The 20,173-nt window shown below is 36.6% G+C and overlaps 2 protein-coding genes and 1 long non-coding RNA gene across 3 annotated transcripts in view; 1 reads left to right on the top strand and 2 right to left on the bottom strand.

Annotated features, from left to right (window-relative positions):
* LOC134664475 (ommochrome-binding protein-like) overlaps positions 1 to 20,173 on the bottom strand; it is a 223,045-nt gene that overhangs the window by 126,777 nt on the left and 76,095 nt on the right. The window lies entirely within an intron of this gene.
* LOC134664486 (uncharacterized) overlaps positions 1 to 20,173 on the bottom strand; it is a 469,507-nt gene that overhangs the window by 402,373 nt on the left and 46,961 nt on the right. The window lies entirely within an intron of this gene.
* LOC134664447 (cytochrome b5-related protein-like) lies at positions 7,686 to 19,955 on the top strand. The gene is made up of 5 exons (XM_063521107.1): positions 7,686 to 7,913; positions 9,359 to 9,768; positions 17,495 to 17,683; positions 18,184 to 18,408; positions 18,960 to 19,955. The coding sequence occupies exons 1-5, from the start codon at positions 7,686 to 7,688 to the stop codon at positions 19,240 to 19,242; spliced, it is 1,335 nt and encodes a 444-aa protein (XP_063377177.1). The 3' UTR covers positions 19,243 to 19,955.

The following is a 20,173-nucleotide window of genomic DNA, read 5'->3' as shown; positions in this document are numbered from 1 at the left end:
TTTGGATAACCCCTTATAACTAAGTTATTCAATCTTACCGAAACTCTCTGGTTAGGGGTCATCCATTAATTACGTCACACAAATTTCTAGGTTTTTTGACCCCTCCCCCCCCCTTCTCACACTTGGTCACATTTGGAAAACCCCTCCCCCCCTAGTGTGACGTCACATTTTTTCTACGAAATCGCCAAATCGAATTAAGTAAGTACCTATGTATTATTAATATTTTACCAAAATATTTTTGACGATATAAATATTAGTAATTTTATAACCCAAAACTGCTTAGGAAAGAAAATTAAACGATTAAGAACTATTTTCGTTTTAAAAACTTGTTATTTAAATGTACAGCGAACTAAATAATTTAAATAAATTTTCGGTTACTGATGAAGTTAAAGTGACGTCACAAAGTTTGTGTCTCCCCCCTCCCCCATGTCACAATATGTCACATTTTCTTGTCCCCCTCCCTCCCCCTAAACGTGTGACGTAATTAATGGATGACCCCTTACCCTAATTTGTATTTTGCTATTATACGCTAAGTACAAATTAATCAGATTAATCCTAAAGAAACGAGGATTATTCAAATTCATTTATATAACAATACTAGCTGTTGCCCGCGACTTCGTCCGCGTGGAATCTTATCTTCAACATTTTACATCTTTAGTACCTATAATTTTCATATCCAAGCAATGTTGAAATTAAGTAGGTACTTTTGTTTTTTAGCAAGTTGTATGAAGTTTTAAGTCAAGTGGATTTTGATGTTGGTTGCTGAAATTACTTTTCTTGTATTCTCATAATAGGTACCTATGCCCTTATACAAAGATTCAAGTTCCGCATTCCGCACTCACAAAATATCTGATCTCCATACAAACTTTCAACCCCTTTCTCACCACCTTGGGGGATGATTTTCAAAAATGCTTGAATTCGTTTTCATGTTTTTTAATTTATTACCTTTTTTCCAAAAAGTTAAAGTTCCTAGCTTAAAATTAAATTTACACCCCAAGACGAATTTTCATCCCCTTTTTAGCCCCCTTAGGGATTGAATTTCCAAAAACGTTGCAATTACTTTTTTTTGTAATCGGCTATTATGTCTTTCTAAGAAGTTTCAAAGCATTTGCAATGGATTCAAACTTTGAACCCCATTTTAACCGTTAGGGGATGAATTTTACAAATCGCTGAAATCACTTTTATTGTCTTCTAATAATATATCTTTTAACGAAGTTTCAAATTCGTAGCTCAAAAGAAAACTTTAACCCCATACAAACTTTCATCCCCTTTTTAACCCTGTTAGGGGATGAATTTTACAAAACGCCGAAATTACTTTTATTGTCTTCTAATAATATCCCCAAATACAAAGATTCAAGTCCCGCGCTCGAAAAATTTTTTGGTATCCATACAAACTTTCAACCCCTTTTTCACCACCTTGGGGGATGAATTTTCTAAAACGCTGAAATTAGTTTTCTTGTATTTTAATAATATATCTTTTAACGAAGTTTCAAATTCGTAGCTCAAAAGAAAACTTTAACCCCATACAAACTTTCATCCCCTTTTTAACCCTGTTAGGGGATGAATTTTACAAAACGCCGAAATTACTTTTATTGTCTTCTAATAATATCCCCAAATACAAAGATTCAAGTCCCGCGTTCGAAAAATTTTTTGATATCCATACAAACTTTCAACCCCTTTTTCACCACCTTGGGGGATGAATTTTCTAAAACGCTGAAATTAGTTTTCTTGTATTTAAATTAGATACTTTTTTACAAAGTTTCAAGTTCCTAGCTCAAAATAAAATTTGCACCCGAAGACGAACTTTCATCCCCTTTTTAACCCCCTTAGGGGTTGAATTTCCAAAAACGTTGCAATCACTTTTTTTTGTAATCGTCTATTATGCCTTTCTAAGAAGTTTCAAAGCATTTGTAATGGATTAAAATTTTCAACCCCTTTTTAACCCTGTTAGGGGATGAATTTTACAAAACGCTGAAATTACTTTTCCTGTCTTCTAATAATATCCCTAAATACAAAGATTCAAGTCCACCACTTGAAATTTTTTTTGATATCCATACAAACTTTCAACCCCTTTTTCACCACCTTAGGGGATGAATTTTCAAAAACGCTGAAATTAGTTTTCTTGTATTTTAATAATATATCTTATTACGAAGTTTCAAATTCCTAGCTTAAAAGAAAACTTTAACCCCATACAAACTTTCATCCCCTTTTTAACCCCCTTAGGGGTTGAATTTCTCAAAATCGCTTCTTATCTCTTGTACACTTTATAAACGCAATCTGGTGTGCAAATTTCAACTTTCTGGCTTTTGTAGTTTCGGCTCTGCGTTGATGAATCAGTCAGTCAGTCAGTCAGTCAGTCAGTCAGTCAGTCAGGACACTTGCATTTATATATATAGATTATAAATTACGGCACTTTAGTACCTACACAGTTTGACTATTCACTGACTGTAAATGACAAACGGTTGGCGTATCGAGCACAGTAAAAGCAACTTTATCTCCATAGGCTACAGTCTATTTTAAAACGGCAGGAAAATCGATATCATTACGCCAAAGCTCCACCGACGGTTTACAAATGAATTGGCAGCGGCGATGCTTTTCACTGTAGGGAATAGAAAACAAATTCAATAAGGTGTGGAAGTGTAAATCTCAATTGTTGCGGGTTTTCGTCAAACTGCAAAATGGAACTCGGCAATTTGAATTACGAGCATTTAAAACTCTGAATTGGAATGGGCATTTACTTATACTCATAAGGTAGATATGGGATTACTGTTAGTAACTTTTCGTCATACGAGCTTAAAAAAACCATGGAGTATCTTATCTTAATTCATCTTTGGACACACGAGCGCCGAACTAACTAGGAGTCGAGGTGGTATGTTCGAAATCGGTCGGAAGGATTATCTTAATTCTACAAGAAATAAATAAAATTTTATCGTCTATAATTAATAATGAGACAAACACAGATTAATAATGAGTTACTTTAATACATAAAACTGTAGAATTTAGAGCTACACGTTATTATTTTAATTTAAAAGGAATTGAACTACAAAATAATGAGACCGTCTAATTTTGAGTAGCGGCCAGATTCGAACTTTAAGATACGTCAAACAAAAACGTCACTTTTGACACTGACACATCTAATCCATATCCTTTCTAGATCTATTAATTGACGTATATTAAAGTTCGAATCCGGCAGTAGGTAGATATATTTAATGAAACCGAACAAAGCAAAGTTTATGTTATGACTCATTGACGTTTCTGAAATTGAATATTTCTACTGCAGTTAGTTTTTCTTCTTTTAAATGTCAACTCATATCAGATGCATAATTGATATTGCTTGTAAAAATTACAAAAACGCAGTCAAAAACGTTAAAGTAGGTACATGACACTCAAAAAGTTCGATGGTAGACACCATTAAATAATGTAAACATGGCATTTGACTCCTTTCTGGATACGTTTTCTTGTCTGTACAACCTTTGTTTTCCAATGATGAGTATAAAAGTTAAATCTCATGGCATCAAGATATGTAGTAAAAAGAGAAGGTCCATGTTATGGGAGTACCGTTTATGTCCCACTGCCCAGAATAGAGATAGGTTTAAATTATATAATGCTAGATTTAAGAAAATTTTGACTCTAACGCAACGCTCACAAAATGATCACTTCATTAAATCTGCGAGTAATAAATCCAAGGCTACATGGCAAGTAATAAATAAAACTAAGCAGCAGTTCCCTAAGGAACCTATTCAAAAAATTATTAGAGATGATGATACTATTATTACAGATCCAACAGACATAGCAAATGAGTTCAATAACTTTTTTACTGATCAAACGCCATCAGCCCGACAAAAATATGACATAAATGTAAACTGCATTCAGTCTATGTACATGAAACCAACTGTCCCTCATGACATCTTCACAATAATTAAGTCTTTGAAAAACACTAACAGTGTCGGACATGACAACATATGCACTAAAGTTGTAAAGGAAGTTGCACACATAATTGCTGTCCCTCTTAGTTATATTATTAATTTAAGTATTGCAACTGGAGTGTATCCCGATAACTTAAAGTCTGTTATTGTAAAGCCATTACATAAAAAAGGTGAAAAAACAAACATAAAAAATTACAGGCCTATTGCTCTGGCAACAATTTTCTCAAAAATCTTTGAAAAAGTTATATACGAGGCACTGTACAGTTACTTAGATAAATTTAAACTTTTTGCAACAGAACAAAAAGGTTTCAGAAAACAGAAAACAGTAAATATGGCCATATTTGATCTCGTACAGCCCATTATAGATGCTATGGATAGGCGTAATTATATTTGTGCAGTCTTCATGGACATGACTAAGGCCTTTGATTACGTAGACCATACAATTCTCTTAAAAAAACTTAATGCATATGGAATACGAGGAAATGTGTTGGATTTATTCAGGTCATATTTAAGTAACAGAGATCAATATACAGAGCTCACTCAAATTTGTTTGAGGACTAAGCATCAAAAGTCTTTTCAATCAGAAAAACGTAAAATAAAGTATGGTGTGCCGCAAGGAAGCGTTCTTGGTCCTTTGCTGTTTTTACTTTATATCAATGACCTTCCACGAAACATCAAATATCCCATGGTCCTGTTCGCTGATGACAGTACCGTTATAATAGAATGTAAAGATATTTATCACTATGAATCTGAAATTAATAATACAATTGTTGACATAATTAAATGGCTTAATATAAATAATTTATTGATAAATCTAGATAAGACTAAAATTATCCATTTCTACCAACGTAAAATACCTCCTCCAATTTGCTGTAAATATGAAGGTCAATGTATAGAGTCTGTTGCCGACACAAAGTTTTTAGGAGTACAAATTGATGAAAATTTATCTTGGAAATCCCATACAGAAGAAATGTGCAAAAAACTTAGTCAGTATGCCTATGCCCTACATATATTAGCCAAAAAAGCAAGTCCTCACGCGGTTCTAGTAGCATATCATGGTTTTGTAGCCTCAAAGCTGCGGTATGGTATTATCTTTTGGGGAAATTCCACAAATAGAGAATTAGTTTTTAAGGCACAAAAGAGGTGCATTAGAGCAATGTGTGGAATCAAAACACCCGACAGTTGCGTACCGTATTTCAAGGACTTAAAAATTTTGACGATGCCCTCACTTTTCATTTTTGAAGTGATAATGTTTGTAAAAAACAATGCAAGCTTGTTCAAAAAACATGTTGATGTTTCTCACAGAAATCTGAGAAACAAGCATGTACACAATCTGTGCACGATTCCTGCAAATACATCATTGTTGCGAAAGAGTGTGTATTACTTGGCCAGTAAAATATATAACAAATTGCCGATTATCTTTAAGTCACTAAGTATATTCGAATTAAAAAATAAGCTAATGACATTATTGATTGATAAATGCTATTATTCCATTACAGATTATTTAAATGATGACTTAGAATGATCATATACTATGACAATTTGTTTTATCTTTTTAATAGGCATTAAATTGACATAATATTTATTAATTATACATAATGATACTAAATAATAATAGAAATCTATATTTTATATTACATCTATTAATTCTTATAACTATGTACTTGTACCTGATATTCATTATTGAATTGACATAGCTGTAAGTAGGATTACACTGTTACTCGTACGCGATGAGCATGATAGTTTAGTTTCTAGTATTAAGTTCAATGTTTTTGTACGCCGTTTGGTAAAATATAGTGAAACTGTACATATATAAACTGACCACCACTGTAATTCTACCTATATTTACAAATAAAACACTTACTTACTTACTTACTTACTCCATCTCAATCAGTAAACAAATTTAGACAAAAATATCTTTTGTTTTTTATTCAAGATGACGCCCACGACGTCTTTTCAATAATATGATGCAACGAACTTAACCTTTTCGACGCCGTGTCAAACAAATTCCTGTCACGCGAACGCTACTTCACCGAAGTGTCAAAACTGAAATTGAACTTTTTGCATATTGACGTAGGTCTTTGTTGCTCTGTGGTCTCTGACCGATTAATCAGTCTTTGGCGTTGAACCTGCGGTGCGGATATATCGGTCATTGGCGTCCAAAAGGTTAAGGGCGGACTAAGGACAAACGAAACATTTCGATACCTTAACATACTACAGGTACTCTACATAGTATTATAAGTTTAGAAAAATTACATAGATGTTATGTGTGTAAAAACTAGCCACTTCAACTCCTGAACTATAATTACATCCCAAGTCAACTAGATATTATTTATTTTTCTATGAGTTTAGTTATTTTATTATTTAGGTAGGTGAGCGTTTTCACTTCACTGTATATCATTAAGCGGGTTCATTTTTAATTATTTAACCCCGAAAGAGCATTGCAAAAAGTATGGACCAACCATGCACCGTGCACTTATATAAAGACTCCCGTGCAAGTGTTTTACGTAGTAGTTGACGAACGTTGTATTAATTACTAATCAATTTGTGAATTAGGTAAGCAGTGGACATATTTTAAATTCAGTTTCTATAAATATTTAATTTCAGAAAAACCGTTGAGGTTTTGATGTGTGGTTGTAGGTAAGTTTGGTTAATTTAAATTTTATACTTACAAGAATATACTGAGAACCAATTTGCTGAGTAGCTATTATTATATCTACATTAAAGTTTATTATACCTATTACCAAAAAGAATAGATAGTATAGAGGGGTCCTGTCATTGTCAAATTTGTAGTCACGGTACATTTACTGCCATCTATCGACACACGATTAAAACTTAAAATAAAATTGAAAATGTATAAATTAATCAAAATATGTTTATGGATAAATGATTTTTAATTTTTATTGTTCCATACTGACCCAAGTTCTTTCACTAATATGTGTTAAAATTGTTAAATATCAAACGGTGTCCTCAACGCCATCTAACCGAGAATAGGCCAAAGGTATAAATTATAATGGCGCCATCTATTCGAGAATGACTTATTCTTGATATACGAGGCACGTTTTTTTCTTAGACTTTATCTATCTTATACGGAGTTATATATATCTCTGCTATTACTTAATCAATATTATCTATCCTATGTTTCACAACTTTTTTTTATGTAAAAATGTATCCACGAATGTATTATCGATACAAACCCGATAAGGTTTCACGACACTTTTCTGTTTGAATCAATATAAGATTTTAATATAGCATAAATAAAAAAATACAACCTGTTACCCAACAAAAAAATTAATTTCGGTTAGAAATAGGCAAATAGGGCAGAATATTTTTCCTGGAAGACTGGTATACAAGTTTCACTGTAAAGTCGCGAGTATTAATATATTTATATTTAAATAACAGTGTAAAATTTATATATTTGTTTTCGATGGTCTTAGATGACACATTTCTACATGACATTAAAGCTCTCTAAAAGGTATCTACGTGTTGGATCTATATCCGCCTCTAATTGCCCTGCAGTTTGGCAGAAGAAAAAAAATCTGTAAAATAGGGTTTATTTCACCTGAATAAATGATTTATTTATTTATTTATTTTTTTATTTAATTGTCGGATCTATACTATGTCCCCACGCAAGCTTAGCAAAACCGGCATTTTTAGGCGCGTGAAATCCAAAATGGAGAAATATAACTCAATGTTTCAATTATGTCAAGTACGCCTGTATTATATTAAAATAAAAGAAACATTTAAGATCAGACCAAGATGCCACCAAACTCCAAAGTCGTAGAGGATCGCCGACAAGTCAGCTTTCCGCATTTGCCGTACCCCGTGACGCGGAATGCGGAGCCGCGAACCCCGCAGCACTGGCTGAAGGGCAAGCGGCTACAAGACGGCGCCGAGGGACTCTGGAGAATACACGACTCGATATATGATCTGACAAGTTTCGCGAGTGTACACCCTGGTGGCGCCGAGTGGATCACTCTTACTAAGGTTTTTTGGCTTCATCGCTTTCCGATTGTTTTCACATTTCCTTGCCCTAAGGCTGCGTTTGACCAGATATGTTTGTTAAGAACTAGTTGAGAACCAATAGAATAACTTCATTTGTTTTCCTCGCTCAGCGTGCAGGGATTCTATTGGTTCTTAAAAACACATCCCTCACAACGCATCCTCGCACATCTCTGGTCGAAACGCACCCTTGTACTCAAAAATTCACAATGTGACAATCTTGAAAATTATAATATTTTGATTAGTAATAACATACGCTTAAACACGCATTATTTCCGCCGATTGGCAATTTTTAGTTTTCGTTTGGTGTAAATATGTACCATTAAAATGAAATAACAAATAACGTTTTGAGATGACGGCTGTCACCGTTAATATAAGCCATTAGAAAAATAATATAAACAAATAAAATGTGACACACTATTTGTATTGTAATGTAACGTTATTGACACTTAATTATTTTTACACATCAAAGAGACAGCTATTTATTTTATTACCTACACGATAGTTTTTGCAAATATATTCAAGCAAAACATTCACAATGGCTATGTCGCAGTAAGATAGATAAAGCCGTTATATAGTTATAACCCTAGGGATATAATTATATGTCGTAACATAGTTATAAGAAAGCGATTCATTACTATCTTACTAGGAATATAACTATAATACGTCTTTAGTTCAGTGATATAGTAATATGCCGTATGTAACGTATATTACGTGTTATAATCATATTCCTAGTAAGATAGTAATATCTTACTAGGAATATTATTATAATACGGTATTTGACTAAACTAATGTGGTTAAATGGTTATAAATCTGCCAGGGAATCAAAGAAAACAGTAAGTATATTCGTTTTTATTTTTATTACAAAATCAACTTTGTTGTTTGCAATTAGTTGTAATACTTTTTAGCAATATTACTTAAAATATATTATATATTACTAAACTAGAAACGTATTATAGTTGATTATAATAAGTACTATACGGCATATAACTATATCCCTAGGGATATTACTAGACTTCCGCCGCACCGCCGCACTCCTACCTACAATTACTATCTTACTAGGAATATGATTATAATACATACAATACGGCATATAACTATATCCCTAGGGATATAACTATACCTCCGCCGCACCGCCGCACTCCTAGGTACCTACAATTATTTCACTAAACTTAATCCAGTAATATAACTATATCACTAAACTAAAGACGTACCTATTATAGTTATACTCCTAATAAGATAGTAATGAATCGCTTTCGTATAACTATGTTACGACATATAATTATATCCCTAGGGTTATAACTATATAACGGCTTTATCTATCTTACTGCGACAGTTATACAACTTATAAACGCATCGAACTCACAAAGGACATACTCATACTCCCACCCCTCTCAAACCTTAGCCCCTTACAATTTATTCTTGTCCAGGGAACTGATATAACAGAAGCCTTCGAAACGCATCACCTTCACGGCGTTGCCGAAGGAGAATTGCCCAAATACTTCGTGAAAAAGATCGACACTCCTAGAAACTCACCGTTCACATTCCAAGAAGATGGCTTCTACAAAACCCTTAAGCCGAAAGTCGCTGAAAAGTTAAAAGATATACCAAAGAATGAAAGAAAGCGGAGCGACATGATAACCGACCTTGTGTTGGTGGCATTCATAGTTGTCAGTTCTCTGTCTTGTTGGATGATGAATAAAAGCATTTGGATTGGACTAGCCTTAATACCGGCAAGCGGTTATCTTTTGTCATGCGTTGCAATTGCTGCTCATAACTACTTTCATAGACGGGATAATTGGAGAATGTACTTATTCGATCTTCTTGGATCTTCTTACAGGTACGTATGTATATTTAACTTTAGTTGATGACAATATTAAGGTTGTACTTATGTCTCTCTTATTAATCACTGTCAATTGGCAATATCAACTTCTAATATATGTTTACATTTTCCATAAAAGGCTAATAATGTTCTTAATGTGATATAACACGAAAATCTACCAACAACATGCGTTTAAATTCCCCAACGATTTCATACGTATATTGCACATGATTTCTGTACCTAGCAGATACGAATCCACGTTTTAAAATTAACGCATATCTAATGTAACAATATTGTTGTAATAATACGGCTCGAAAACGCCAAAAACATAAATCAGTTATTTCGCCAAGCCACCGACAACCAACTGGGCTAGCAACGACAGGGATGACAATAAATATTGTATGATATTGATAATGAATTACAGGAGTCTTAAAACGTGGATCCCGAAGTTTAGAATTTACGATCTAACAAAAGTTATTTTATGAACCAACAGACGAAACTTCCGAGCTAGCGCTAGCTTTGCATCACAGGACATTTATTTTGCATTAGGTATTCAGAACGGTGAAGTTAAATTTTTACCACTATATTGGTAACTCTTAGGTACCGGTTAATCCTAATTTTCAACGTACTTCGGGCTTTTACAATAACATACATATCTATATCTATACATATAATAAAGCTGAAGACGGTCGAAAGTCTGTACATGGAAGATATTTGAAAAAAAGTTGGCTGGGGATACTTAGAATCGATAACAGAACACGTTCCAACAGTTTTTAGATTTTTTGTCTGTTTATCTGTTTGTCTGTTTATTTGAACGCGCATCACTCATCATAGTGAAGTTTTCATCACATTTTGATGAAAACTTCACTAATATGTCGAAAAAATCCCCGGCCAGGTTATAGGCTATGAAAATTTAACCCCTAAAAGGGGGGATAGCCACAACACTCGATTGACTTAAGTTTGCCCCTGAATCTTATGGCGCTACTTAGGAAGGAGGGGCAAACTCTTTTCAGATATGTGCTACCACTATTGAGTACCCTGACTGAACTAACAGATGGCGCTGAATTTAATACGTTGTGACATGAATAAGCCACCGCGGAAAGATCTTGCCAAATTAACTCTAAGTTTAGAAAGGGGGTACGGATATATCAGCAAAAATAATTGAATAATTATGTTGATTTAATAAATTAATAATACAACAAAATTAAACGACAGTAAATTAATTGCCCCTCATTGCCATCTACATCTACATTGCCATCTACAGTGCCATCTTTTGGGGAACTGAGTAAACATTAAGTAAACAAGAAAACTAAAAATGAGTTTACATAGTTACGTAGTGGTAAAATAAACACACATATCAACACGCGTATAATTGCATAGTTACCTATTTAAAATTATTAATTTTCTCCGTCATGAATTATACCTAATCGTAATTATATCGCACCCATATCAAATCTATATTCATACGTATCGTCTACTTTAAGCACTTAATAATAATGACCACGAAGGTGGGTACTTTGAAAAAAAAACATTGACCTCTGTCATTTGCAGTGCCGGATTAACCCTTTTAAGCAAAATAAGCACTTGCTTAGGGCACCAAAACTGTAGGCAAAAAAAAGAGCAGGCTGCATCAGCATTGCAGTCGTCGTGGAGTAGGTACCTACATGAAACTTTTATACGTGTGTACAAGTACCCATCTAATAACGAAGGGCCGTAGGGATCAAGTAAGAGAGTGAGGGTACGTAAGAACATCTCCAACGTAGGCTTTCGATTTGACCTTACGCGGAGGCCCTTAAAGTCATGGAAAAAATCTTCTGCCTTAATAACACTTGGGCGAGGATCAAAATCCAAACTTTCCTCTTTCGCAGCTGGGCCTTCTGCCTTGCTCACACTTCGCCAATTCAATTCACTTGGTCAATTCCAAGTCTAAGCTCTGCTTTCTTGCATCTTTTCTGTATGAAAACAACCTCGCTGACACCCTTAAATGTCGAGCCCTATGCGAAGCCAGGCTGATAGAAAACTGTCCCGTCCCTTCTCTGTATGAAATCCTGGATACGCGCCTGGTTGGGACTAAAAGTAAAAAATAATGTACAACTGTCTATCAAATTACGTTTTTATATCGAAACATTTTCGCGCTCGCTTCGCTCGCGTTTTCAATAACTTTCTTATATATGGCGACTGCAGCAGCATTACTCTGTTGCAACGTTACTGCTGTAGCACTGTCGATTTTCGTGATAAAATGTGACGTTATCTATGATAATTTTTAAGAAAAAAAAACCGACTTCCATGGGGGCCGATGAAAGATTATTGTAGATGGTACACTATGTAGAAAAGGAGGGAAAACCACCCACTTTTCTACTAGCATTTCGCTTCTGTATAATGGCTCCACTACAGGATGGGCCAACGCCGGCCACTCCAAGGGACGCAGCCATGCGGTAGAATGAGATAGCAATATCACTTGCTCCCTCTAACGCATAAATGCGTCCCTTGGAGTGGCCGGCGTTGGCCCATCGTGAAGAGGAGCCATGAGGGTCGTAGTTCTAGCCTAACCTAACCCACTCCTTAGATAGCAGTTCGGTTCTGTGCGGATCGCAGTTCGAACCTAATCAAACCCACTTTTCAAGTAGCATTTCGTTTCTGTAAGGCTCGCAGTTCTAACCTAACCTAATCCTTGTTCGGTTCTGTGAGGATCGCAGTTCAAACCTAACCTAACCCACTTAATGGCGCATGCCGTGCGGTGTACGGGGGTTTAAGCGGGAGGGGCTAGTAAGATTGGCATCATCGTACTTTATACTTACATTAATTTTATGATAGGTAATCATAGTTGTTTATTTAGTTAAGGTATCATAGTGGTTTTCTGGGTCAAGGTCCGGGTCCGAGTCCGGGTCCGAGTCCGGGTCCGAGTCCGGGTCCGAGTCCGAGTCCGGGTCCGAGTCCGGGTCCGAGTCCGGGTCCGAGTCCGGGTCCGAGTCCGGGTCCGAGTCCGGGTCCGAGTCCGGGTCCGAGTCCGGGTCCGTGTCCGGGTCCGAGACCGGGTCCGAGTCCGGATCCGAGTCCGGGTCCGGTTCCGAGACCGGGTCCGAATCCGGATCCGAGTCCGGGTCCGAACCGGATCCGGGTCCGAACCGGATCCGGGTATGAGTCCGAGTCCGGGTCCCAGTCCAAGTCAAAATCGAAATTCGTAATCACCAAACGTGTACCATGCGTCATTGAAGAGTTCTGTTCTGGTCATCATCAGCAGTTCCACTTCATCAAATGCGACAGTTTTTAATGTAAATGCTTGATTTTATGATGAAAATACAAAAAAATCTATACGTATGCCTTTAATATTTGAGGAGTTCCCTCGATTCCTTATGGATCCCATCATCAGAACTGGAGCTTGACAAAAATGTGGCTTAAAAACTTAACTTGCTTAACGAACATAACGAAAAGGAAAAATCGCCAAACGTGGACTATGCGTCGTTTAAGAGTTCTGTTCTGATCATCATCAGCAGTTCCACTTCATCAAATGCAACAGTTTTTAATGAAAATGCTTGATTTTTTTATGTAAATACAAAAATCTCTATACGCATGCCTTTAAGATTTGAGGAGTTCCCTTGATTCCTCATGGATCCCATCATCAGAACTCGAGCTTAACAAAAATGTGGCTTAAAAATTTAACTTGCTTAACAAACATAACGACGAGGACAAATCGCCAACCGTGAACTATGCGTCGTTGAAGAGTTCTGTTCTGATCATCATCAGCAGTTCCACTTCATCAAATGCAACAGTTTTTAATGAAAATGCTTGATTTTCTGATGTAAATACAAAAATCTCTATACGCATGCCTTTAAGATTTGAGGAGTTCCCTTGATTCCTCATGGATCCCATCATCAGAACTCGAGCTTAACAAAAATTTGGCTTAAAAATTTAACTTGCTTAACAAACATAACGACGAGGACAAATCGCCAACCGTGAACTATGCGTCGTTGAAGAGTTCTGTTCTGATCATCATCAGCAGTTCCACTTCATCAAATGCAACAGTTTTTAATGAAAATGCTTGATTTTTTTATGTAAATACTAAAATCTCTATACGCATGCCTTTAAGATTTGAGGAGTTCCCTTGATTCCTCATGGATCCCATCATCAGAACTCGAGCTTAACAAAAATGTGGCTTAAAAATTTAACTTGCTTAACAAACATAACGACGAGGACAAATCGCCAACCGTGAACTATGCGTCGTTGAAGAGTTCTGTTCTGATCATCATCAGCAGTTCCACTTCATCAAATGCAACAGTTTTTAATGAAAATGCTTGATTTTCTGATGTAAATACAAAAATCTCTATACGCATGCCTTTAAGATTTGAGGAGTTCCCTTGATTCCTCATGGATCCCATCATCAGAACTCGAGCTTAACAAAAATTTGGCTTAAAAATTTAACTTGCTTAACAAACATAACGACGAGGACAAATCGCCAACCGTGAACTATGCGTCGTTGAAGAGTTCTGTTCTGATCATCATCAGCAGTTCCACTTCATCAAATGCAACAGTTTTTAATGAAAATGCTTGATTTTCTGATGTAAATACAAAAATCTCTATACGCATGCCTTTAAGATTTGAGGAGTTCCCTTGATTCCTCATGGATCCCATCATCAGAACTCGAGCTTGACAAAAATGTGGCTTAAAAACTTAACTTGCTTAACAAACATAACGACGAGGACAAATCGCCAACCGTGAACTATGCGTCGTTGAAGAGTTCTGTTCTGATCATCATCAGCAGTTCCACTTCATCAAATGCAACAGATTTAATGAAAATGCTTGATTTTCTGATGTAAATACAAAAATCTCTATACACATGCCTTTAAGATTTGAGGAGTTCCCTTGATTCCTCATGGATCCCATCATCAGAACTCGAGCTTGACAAAAATGTGGCTTAAAAACTTAACTTAACAAACATAACGAAGAGGACAAATCGCCAGCCGTGAACTATGCGTCGTTAAAGAGTTCCGTTCTGATCATCATCAGCAGTTCCACTTCATCAAATGTCACTTTTTTGGGTGTATATGCTTGATTTGTTGATAAAAATCCAAAAATCACTATATGTATGCCTTTAAGATTTGAGGAGTTCCCTCGATTCCTCATGGATCCCATCATCAGAACTGGGTTTTGACAAAAACGGGACCAATCTGTATGCATATACTTTCAATCAAAAAAAGAATTTTCAAAATCGATCTAGTAATGACGGAGATATGGAGTAACAAACATAAAAAAAAATTAAAAAAATTAAAAAAAAAAACATACAACCGAATTGATAACCTCCTTCTTTGAGATTTGGAAGTCGGTTAAAAAGGGACCTTATTGTCGATGGCGCTTACGCCATTATTAACGATGCTCCGATATAAATACGTTTTTATATCGAAACATTTTCGCGCTCGCTTCGCTCGCGTTTTCAATAACTTTCTTATATATGGCGACTGCAGCAGCATTACTCTGTTGCAACGTTACTGCTGTAGCACTGTCGATTTTCGTGATAAAATAATGTGACTGATTTCCATACTAAAAGTAAAAATGTACAACTATCTATCAAATTACGTTTTTATATCGAAACATTTTCGCGCTCGTTTCGCTCGCGTTTTTAATAACTTTCTAATTAATGGCGACTGCAGCAGCATTACTCTGTTGCAACGTTACTGCTGTAGCACTGTCGATTTTCGTGATAAAATGATGTGACTGATTTCCATACTAAAAGTAAAAATGTACAACTATCTATCAAATTACGTTTTTATATCGAAACATTTTCGCGCTCGCTTCGCTCGCGTTTTTAATAACTTTCTAATATATGGCGACTGCAGCAGCATTACTCTGTTGCATCGTTACTGCTGCAGCACTGTCAATTTTCGTGATAAAATGATGTGACTAATTTCCATTCTCAGCTGTAATGCAGCAATGAACGTCATTCAACTTACCAAAAAAAGAATCAATGTAATCTCGATGACCCTAGGGACAGGGGGCACCATAGTCTAGAAATGCTTAGGGCATCAAAATATCTTAATACGGCACTGGTCGTTTGCGGAGTCAAACGATTTGTGACTCGCATTTAAAACGCATTACCATGCCTTCCAGAAAAAAATCTAATCATTCGCGAAAGTCTCGCAACGCATTGAGGTTACAAGGGGCACGTGGTCTTCCTCAGGAGTCTGAAGAAGACCACGATGAGTGGCGCTCTAGCCAGGCAGGCCGCTTCGCTTTCGCTCGCGCGCGTATACCTTACTGTATCGTCCGATATACATCTACTACTCTGTCGTTCAAATCACGTGTAAAATTTGAATAAGGGCGAAAAAAACTATTGATTTTGGAGTGTAGTTTTATTTAGTGGTACCTAATTGTAAAATATTGTATCTGGACTGCAGTCCTCGAGCATATCCATCTGTCAACTTTACTTCAAGTTCCGCCTCCAGGGGAGAGGGAGAGAAATTAGGATTAGAAATTAGCCGCTTAATGACACAGATCGAATTCCACGCGGGCGGAGCCGCGGGCACAGCTAGTACATATATATATTATTATGATACGTCAAATAGTTACACGTATTTTCGGTTATTTATTTTATTACCTAAATAATTAAATAAGTCGCACAACAGTTATGCCAAATCTCTTCGAGCAACACCGGCTTCCGACACGTCGGAAGGGAGGGGCCCAAGCGATATCTCGCCGTACAAATCTTTCTGCCATTTTTCGCGGGGGGAAAGGTGCACACAGTCGCATTTCTCACACACTTACATACAAAATCCAATCTGTAATGACGACACAAATACATAGAAAATGACACACGTCAAAGACAAATCTTGCAAACCTGGATCTCTTTTTGTGTACGGACGAGTGACTAGTGTCACAACACGCACACTAACACATTTTCGTTGAAGTATGTCATTGTATTCTGAGAGATGTGAAGTCGGATTTGTCGCTCGACCGATCCGCAATTTGTACTGAGCGAGCAAAATCGATTAATCCAACAATTACTTGAGACTAAAATATAATAATTGTTAAATAAATGTAATTTAACGTATGATATGTAAAAAAAAATACATGTGAAATGTAACACTTTCTTTTTGTAAATTTGATGTCCCCGACCTCTTTTTATAACAAAAAACCGAGTAAACAGGCATTTTTGTGCAGCAGTGTTCACGCGCGCGTCTGGACTCGGTCTAGTGAAAAATCCAAGTGCAACTAGTTTTATTACCCGCGCTAGATTAGATTGACGCGCTAATCTTGTACCTCGGCAGAGGGGAAATAGTGCGAATGCCACCTCCCTTCCGTGTTGCTCGAAGCCAAATCTATTTAAGATTTCATTGTATTGTGCTATACATTTTTGGGAGACAAATTTTGTTTTCTTGCCTTGGATCCGTGTGTGTGGTCGAGCTAAAATTAAGTATAGGTACTTTTATACAGTAACATGCTTACATATATTTGAACTAATAATGCAGTCGGGACATGGCCAAGGAATTCCAGTACAACAAAAAATGCAATAACATGTAGTTTTGGGCTTATTAGAAAAGCCTCGAGGGGAAGGGTCGGTCGATGCTGAAGCCAACAATAAAAACGATAGTATCAAAATTATTTTTTTTTCCTCCCTCTTTCCTATATCTTTTTTACCCAAAGGGTAAAAACGGGCCGGTATTACTAAGACTCCGCTGTCCGTCTGTCTATCACCAGGCAGTATGTATATAACTCATGCACTTAGCCGGTTTTTTACGATTATTTTTTTCAGAGATTGGCGCATTATGCACGCGCTATCCCATCACCTTCATACAAATACAGCTCAAGACCTGGAACTTAGTGCGTTTGAGCCTTTCTTAGTGTTCTTGCCCTATATGTCTAAAACTACGTTTGAGAAATTGGCTGCCGTATACTGGCCCGTGATATATTCATTCGCATGTTTGGTGCAACTCGGAAAAGAGTAAGTTGTAATCTATTATTAGATATTTCCAATTAATTTTTTTCTTCATCTAATTTTACTATTATTAAATTTTCAACAAGATACACCAGCGATCTGCTCGTCATAAGGTTAACGGTTAGATACCTATGACCGGTATTAAGGATGACTCAATTTAGTTCCGTCCGTGTCCGAACCGAGACATCCGCCACTTCGTTTTCTGTGACGGGTGACCGATGATTACGTGATTCTCTCTATAGAAAACTGAAATATCGGACACCTCGGCCCGTACCCGGACCGTTCTAGCGTGAATCATCCTTTACTCATCCTTCGGCCCATATATAAGATGGTTTTGAATACGTACATGTTGCGAACTCGGCGCCGTCAACTGGACAGAAACGGCTTTGGACAGAGTAGCATGGCGGTCTTAGGTGTCGGAGGCCAAGATCCACTTCGGGTCGTTGCGCCACAGCAGTAAGTAGTAAGTAAATACATGTCGCAGTAACGAGTATTATAAATTTCAGAGTTGTATTCTCCACAATAAACCACGAAGGCAAGCATTTAAACTGGACCAATGCAATTCCATTCCTGATACCGACATGGATGTGGTATCTCGGGGGCCTGCCTCTGTACTGGACAGTCCCAGTCTGGCTTGGAACGATGTTCTCCGCCAGCTTCTTCTTCGTGATGTATGGAATTACCGCGGGACATCACGCAGAAGATAACTTTTTTGAGGGTGATAAGCCTAGGTATAATAAACCAATCTGATTCAATTCGAACACCAACTATCCTTTAGCTAGCATATCCCTCCCTCCCCCATAACAACAGGTCCTTAAATGTTGAGAAGATCAGAGTATAAGTTCAATAAGTATGCTGGGTATGTACGAAAATGCCACTAACGGTATCAGCACAAAATTCGAGTTCTAGAGTTATCTATTATATAATCTGTGGTTATGTCCTCCGCAGATGTATCATAGATGGCTTTATCCACGTGATAAAATAGCTGTCACTTTTTAACACTGCGGGATGAAAAGTGACGGCCACCGTTTTATCACGCCGTCACGTAGACAAGAATGACCATCATATCCATAAGTGGCGGATCGTCCATATGTAGAACCCAATTCCCATCGGCTTATCTAATAATATTTTTCAGGCTCTTGGCTTTCTTTAAACTTATGAAGGAAGGAAGGGCAACTTAGCTACGGCTTGTCTACGAATAATCTAGACACGCCCGCACTGATATCCATACTGGTTTGGTTGATAGCAACAAATTCTTACAATAACTTGATTACTCTTCCAGGGCCGAGTACATAGACTGGGGTCTCCATCAGCTCGATACGGTGGTGGAGAGGATCGACTACGCAGGCAACCACTTCAAGTCTCTCACGCGGTTCGGCGACCACTACCTCCACCACCTGTTCCCAACCTTGGACCACGCCGAGCTCAAACACCTCTACCCGGTAGTCCTAGAACATTGTGAAAAGTTTCAAGTACAATTGAGAACGACTACGTTCTATCAGGCGTTCGTGAACCAATACAAACAGCTTTTGAGAACCAAACCGCATGACTTTAAAGCAAAATAAAATAAAATAAAACCGGTCAAGTGCGAGTCGGACTCGCGTTCCAAGGGTTCCATACATAAGTCCGGCTCACGCTTGACTGCACATTTCTAATAGGTTTCCTATCATCTGTTGATAAAGTACTATTATGTGTATTTTTTCCAAATTTTAGGCCCAGTAGTTTCAGGGATAAACGGGAGGGGGGGGGAAATTCGGATAAACGGAACCGTAAAATTATGTAAAAACGGAACCGACAGAAAATTCTTTATAATTTTCGATCCCTATTCACCAAATTTCACTAAATCGGTTAAGAAATGAGAACAGTAAAGGAGAAGATCCAAATATACAAAAACATTCTTGGCCAAACTGAAAGAAAGAACTTTGCTTTTGCTCGGTCAATTACACCAATTATTAAAAATATGTAAAATAAAGTAAAAATCAGATATGTTCTCCAATGTGCATATGAATACATGTCTACTATCTATGCAGTATGCATGTCATATTAATACATACTTATTGGCAAGGGTAGATTAGCTAGTGTACATACAGCTTGATTATTTTTATCATTAGATTACCGCGGTATTGGTTGGCTGGAATATGGTTTGATACAATAGTTTCTATTCTACTTATAAGTATACAAATACATACTACATTTACGATTTCACTTTTAGCAATAGGTAGTACCATCACATTAGGAATATTGCTGTTGTATACATAAATAAAATAACTTGGTTATACCGTTGCACATAAGCATTTAATATTTTTGTTAATAAATATTAACATTTATTAATATATTTTTTTTTTGTAATTATTTGTGTTTTTGTTTTTGTGTTTGTATGTATAATTATTGGTGCAATAAAGAATATTTACTTACTTACTTACTTACTTAATTTGTACAAAGCATTAATTGTACTGTGCTGTCGTACACAAAACCATACAAAGAACTTATGTGTAG

Source organism: Cydia fagiglandana, chromosome 5 (genome assembly GCF_963556715.1).
Source record: "Cydia fagiglandana chromosome 5, ilCydFagi1.1, whole genome shotgun sequence".
NCBI lineage: Eukaryota > Metazoa > Arthropoda > Insecta > Lepidoptera > Tortricidae > Cydia > Cydia fagiglandana.
Note: the sequence above shows the minus strand (reverse complement) of the source record. Positions and strands in the feature narration are given on the sequence as shown.

Coding starts and splice junctions, on each gene's coding strand:
- LOC134664447 (XM_063521107.1), top strand. CDS start 7,686: ATGCCACCAAACTCCAAAGTCGTAGAGGATCGCCGACAAGTCAGCTTT. Junction 7,914..9,358: donor AGTGGATCACTCTTACTAAG/GTTTTTTGGCTT, acceptor ATTCTTGTCCAG/GGAACTGATATAACAGAAGC. Junction 18,409..18,959: donor TTTGAGGGTGATAAGCCTAG/GTATAATAAACC, acceptor TTACTCTTCCAG/GGCCGAGTACATAGACTGGG.